The following is a 5719-nucleotide window of genomic DNA, read 5'->3' on the forward strand; positions in this document are numbered from 1 at the left end:
AAAAGATTTTTCTGGAAAAACTTGTTGTTTTAACTCCATAGTATATCTCTAAATCGGATGGTTTGCAGTCAAAATAAACGTTAAATTCGTTGAAACTACACTATTTCTGATGCAACAAATATATTTTTATTCCAGTTTCCACATAATGGATGAAACTGTAAATTTTACCTATATATATATATATATATATACTGTATGTGTATATATATATATATATATATACTGTATGTGTGTATATATATATATATATATATGTGTGTGTGTATGTGTGTGTGTCTGTCTGTATAATTATATATATGTAATATATATATATATATATTATGTGTGTATATATATGTATATATATGTGTATATGTATATATATATATATATGTGTGTGTGTGTGTGTGTACATATATATGTATATATATATATAATATATGTGTGTGTATAAATATACATTTATATATATATATATATATATGTGTGTGTGTGTGTACATATATATGTATAATATATGTGTATATATATATATATATATATGTATAAAATATATATTATATATATGTATTATATATATATATATACTACATACATATATATATATATATATATATATTACTGTATATATGTATATACTGTATATATGTATATATGTTACAGTAAGAACACGTACCTAGGGATTACGCGTAATCCCTGAATATTTCAGTTAATACTCGTATTCCCCTTTTCACTCAGGGATTCATGTAATCACTGAGATTTTGAATGATTACGCGAAATCCTGAAATTAGACCTGTCATTTTACGTGTTCTTACTATTGAGCATTCAGTGAATTCGCGAAACCTTCATCAATGAACATTTCAATTAAACACAGTACAATTACACACATGCAATTACACACAGCATAGTTTAACTTATTGACCTTTCAGTTTCATTAGTGAGTGTTTGTGTTTTAAACGACTAAGACATGAGCGAATGGTTCAGTTTTCAAAAGTGTCTGAATCACAGCTGGTTGCTTCATTCTTCCTCTTCTTCAAGCAACTCTGACTTGTTGCTTCATTCTTCCTCTTCCTCCAGCAAAGTCAAGATGTCTATCGAGGAAAGGTTTACACAAAACCTCACGGACCATTTTACAGAAAACAAAAAGGGATTAATTCCAAAGTGTGACTATCAGAAGACCATCGATGCCCTGAAAGCAGCAGCTGATAACTCACATGCCAAGGGGCGGCACGATATTATCTGTTGGAGAAGTAAGTTTTCACTTCAATCTATTATTTTACTCAGTCTCCTCTCTCTCTCTCTCACTCTCTCTCTCTCTCCTCTCTCTCTCTCTCTCTATCTCTTTCTGTAATGTGTGTCTGTCTCTCTCTAATGTTAACTGTGTTTTCAGGTATGAAGTACTCCAGTGTGAGCCTACAGAAAAACTGATAAAGAGACGTTCGACACAACAGGAGTCGCCACTCTACTATGTGAGCATCGAGGAGACGTTTGACGTTGTCAAGAGCACCCACATCTCAACAGGCCATGGCGGAAGAGACCGGATGTTGAAAGAATTACAAAAGAAATATGCAAACATTCCAATTAAGGCCGTTGAGCTGTTCAAGTCACTCTGTCAAGAATGCCAAAAGAAACGAAAACGGCCGATGACGAAGGGGGTTGTCGTTCGTCTAATAATCACCAAGGAATCTTTGTCAAGGGGTCAGGTGGATCTAATTGACATGCAAAGCATGCCCAGTGGATCCAACAAGAAATGGATCATGGTGTACCAGGATCACCTGACGAAGTTTTGCATCCTTCGAGCCTTGACGTCTAAAAGAGCTGCAGATGGTCGCTTTTCATCTACTGGACGTTTTTCTTCTCTTTGGTGCCCCCGTTATTCTCCAAAGCGATAACGGATCCGAGTTCACTTCGCAAGTCATTACAGAGCTGAAGGAAGTTTGGCCAAAACTAACACTGGTGCATGGTAAGCCTCCCCATCCCCAAAGTCAGGGTCGGTTGAGCGCGCAAACGGTGATATTAAAGATATGCTGGTAGCATGGATGGCTGGCAAAGACTCACAGACTGGCCTACGGGCATCAAGTTTGTTTCAGTACCAGAAAAACAGTGCTCTCCATTCCGGGATAAAGTGCTCACCATATTCTGCAATGTTTGGCAGTGAAGTTCGTGTAGGACTTACTACTTCGTCTTTGCCAATGGAAGTGATTGCTCGGATGGAGACTGAGAAGGATCTTCTTGCTGTCACACCAGTCAGGCCAGACTCTGACAATGACAACTCTCTCTCCCAAACTGATGGTGTTGCAAACCAGATCCAAGCTACTAGTGATGAAACACCAACACATGATTTGACAGAGGATGTTCTGCTCCCAGTCGAACATGGCAGCACTACAACACAGTACACTGGTGACAATGTGACAAGTCTGCCAATGACAGCTGAAATCCTTGATCTACCCACAGGACCTCCTCGCCCACAGCAACACCCTCTCCATCTGACAGTCCTGTTTCCTCTGTTGAAAACCACAGAGTTGCAGAACGCGTCAAAGAAATCAAAAAGTGTTGTCGTGAAGCAGCGGATGCACAAACTTCTCAAGCAGAAAGGATGGTGAAAAGAAGTCGCGTAGATTTGCGAGCTGGCGAACAAAGAGACAATGTAGCTGTGCCAGTTCCATTTGTTGATCGTGGGAGAGGCGATACTAGAAATATCCTTGGTGTCATAATTGACACACGAGAAGACACAGACCAATAGAGGATAGCCGTAAAAGCTGGTATTCTCAGTGGTCTGTATTCCAGAAATCAATTCGGTCCTGTGCCCTCAGCACCCTTCTAAATACTGACGACATGGACACTGAAAAAACAGTTTGTTCCGTAACCTAATACAAACCACGCTATTTACATGAGGTATTATTTTGGCGGAGCTGAAGTGACGAGCCATTAAATTTTAACGAGGGTTAACTACCCCCCTGCTAATTAGCGGGGGTAAGGAAGGGGTAGCTAGCTACCCCTTCCTCCCTCACACACTGTGAATAGTTCAATTCACTTTTGGCTCGGGTGATGATCAGACGTATCTGCTCTCACCCTCGCTTGACAGCCTTTAATATATCTACTTTCTCTTTAACTAGTGCGTGTGAAGTTGGCCTCAACTCTAACAATGTGTACTTGCCCTGGACTTCCTAATCGTTCGTGTGGGATTTTTATGTACTCTTTGGAGACGGACCCTCACGCCCTTTGCCCCCTTTGCCAAGGTCAACGGTGTGACAAGGAAAATGTGTGCAGTGAGTGCAGGGAGTGGTCTGCCTCCCAGTGGGAGAAGTTCGGCCGTAGGCGCAAAAAGAAGCCCAAGAGAGACCTATCTCCTTCGAAGGTGACTTTGAAGAAGGAGGTCTCTAGGGATTCTCCTTGCGCCGCCCGAACCTCCTCCGAAGGTCTCCCTCGTCCGGCTTCACCTGTGAAACCGCCGAGTGAGATTGCAGGCCCTAGTGGTTTTTGCCAACCTCGAGGTGGTGGAGAGGGCGTGGCCTCCCTTAGCGAGGTTGTTCCCTCTCCTCCCCCGGGGGAGGATTTATTATATTTTGATGAATTCGACTGTACTGTTTCTAACCATGGTTTGTTTTAGCGTTGGGCTTCCTTGGGCTTAAGGGCACTCCCTCTAAGGAAGGCCTGTTTGACTTGTTGCAGCTGGGGGCTGCAGTCAAACAGTCACCGGTAATTCCGGAGATTTTTCCTTCGGACATTGTCGACGATGTTTTGTCAGCCCCTTCTGACGTGGCAAGTCAAATCCTTGATCCTGCTGCCTCGGATGTTGCTCAAGTCTCACCTCTCCCTTCCGCACAGCCTTCGGAGGGAAGGGTGGGGCCTCCGGTCTCTCCTGCGAGCTCGTGTCCCCCCCCCCCCCGGGGTAGCGCGCTTTCAGAGACACCTCTTCAAAGGACCGATGACCCTGACTCCTTACCCAGGGGTCGCATTCGTCGTAAGGCCCGTAGGCCTCTGCGAGAGAGGGGGCTCCCTTCTCCCTATCAAGGGGTGAAGAGGCGCCTCTTTGGGTCTCCTTCTCCTCCACCTGCGGAGGAACTACCTCGTTAGGCGAAGGTCATACCTACAACATCTCTTGACCTCTCTGCGGATCGTTCACGATCCCCTTCTCCTGCCAGATCTTCAGTGCTGCCATCACCTGTAATCCTACAGGCACCGTCTCCTTCGGGGGTAAAGGACTCTGGGGTTAAGTCCCTGGCCCTTGTGCGCGCACCTGCGCGCTTGCGTGTAGTTGAGCGTAGGTCTTCGTCTCCTACTTATCAAGTATCTCCTATTCGCCAGCGCTCTCCAACGCGCCAGCGATCTGCTGTGCGCCGGCGCTCTCCTGCACGCCAGCACGCCCCTGGGCGTGCTCTTCATCTTAAGGATGATCAATGCTCACCAACGCGCCAGCGATCGCCCTCTCTCCAGCGCCTTTCTGGGCGCGCTCTTCAGCCTGTGAAGAACCAACGCTCCCAAACGCGCCAGCGATCTCCTGGGCACCAGCGCTCTCCTGCGCGCCAGCACTCTTCTGGTCATCCAGAGAAGTTGCAACGCCTTCCAACGCGCTAGCGATATCCTTCTCGCCAGAGCTCCCCTGCTCGCCAACTCTCCTTAGGGCGCCCCCAGCCTGAGAAGCAACAACTTCCTGATGGGCGCACTGCGCACCATCACTCTCCTGCACGCGCGCAAACACGCACTAGTGCCTGTGCCTGTTGCACGCCCTGCGCGCCCACGGTTGCCAGCGTCCTCAAGATCTTCGGACTCAGACGCTCGCAAGGATTCACCTTTGCCTCACGCGTCGATACCTGCGCTACCAGTTGCCCCTGCGCGCCCTTCGATTTCTGAGCGCCTCTTAAGTTTGGCGCACTCATGCCCACGATCTCCTACAGCTCGTCCTACACGCCAACACGCTGTGGGTCCTGCGGGCTCTAAAGAAGGGGCCTCTCCTTCATGCGCCCCGATCACTGACAGATCTGCGCGCCACCAGTTGAGGGAGATTAAGTCTTCTAGGAGACATCTTTCTCCCTCCCACCATCACCAGCACTCTCCTAAGAGGCCGCGCGGTCACTCGCCAGCTCCTTCTCTGGAGCGTTCTCCTACGCATTCATATGCACGTTCTCCTGCTCGATCTCGTGCATACCCTCCTGCGCGCCATTCACCTGCGCGCTCCCACGCGCGTGCACCTGCGCATGCGCGGCATCACTCTCAGCCCTATGACCGCCTTTCTCCTACGCGCGAATGCTCACCCACAGGTCGCTCGCCTACGCGGTATCGCGCTACCTCGCCCCGCGCGCGAAACTGTTTTCACAAGCTCTCCCGGGCGCGGCACTGCTCCCGCCCGTGTGGGTCATACGGAGCGCAAGAATTCTCAGCAGGATGCTTCTCCTGGGAGGCGTTCCCAGGATTCACCTCCGCGCAAGAGGAGGACAATGGCAGAACAAGAAAGATTGGCAGAGAGGTCTAGGCAGTCATCTTTTTCTTTTCAGGAATGACCCGTGGTGACCACTCCTAAGGGTTGCGAGATCCCCTTTTCTCCAGCGGGGAAATCTGACACAGCGTCAGTTACCCGCCTACCATGGTTCCGCCACATGATCAATGCTGTGGTCCAGGCTATCAAGCCTTCCAGCACTGATCAGGGCGGGACCCTGTGATGGGTTCTCCACCGTTGAAGAAAAGGAAAGGAGTGGGCTTCATCGTGACTCCTCCCCCGGGAAAAGCTGGTCTCCAGGAA

General features: G+C 47.8%; 2 protein-coding genes across 2 annotated transcripts; both read left to right on the forward strand.

Annotated features, from left to right (window-relative positions):
* The first annotated feature begins 1597 nt into the window (after window positions 1–1597).
* On the forward strand, window positions 1598–4557 carry LOC137632031 (serine/arginine-rich splicing factor 11-like). Its single transcript, XM_068364009.1, has 3 exons — window positions 1598–1677; window positions 2434–2626; window positions 4159–4557. Exons 1-3 carry the CDS (start codon window positions 1598–1600, stop codon window positions 4555–4557), a joined length of 672 nt encoding a protein of 223 aa, XP_068220110.1.
* A 79-nt stretch (window positions 4558–4636) lies between these two features.
* On the forward strand, window positions 4637–5452 carry LOC137632041 (CLK4-associating serine/arginine rich protein-like). Its single transcript, XM_068364018.1, has one exon. The coding sequence runs from the start codon at window positions 4637–4639 to the stop codon at window positions 5450–5452; it is 816 nt and encodes a 271-aa protein (XP_068220119.1).
* The last annotated feature ends 267 nt before the right edge of the window (window positions 5453–5719 follow it).

Source organism: Palaemon carinicauda, chromosome 3 (assembly GCF_036898095.1).
Source record: "Palaemon carinicauda isolate YSFRI2023 chromosome 3, ASM3689809v2, whole genome shotgun sequence".
Lineage (NCBI taxonomy): Eukaryota > Metazoa > Arthropoda > Malacostraca > Decapoda > Palaemonidae > Palaemon > Palaemon carinicauda.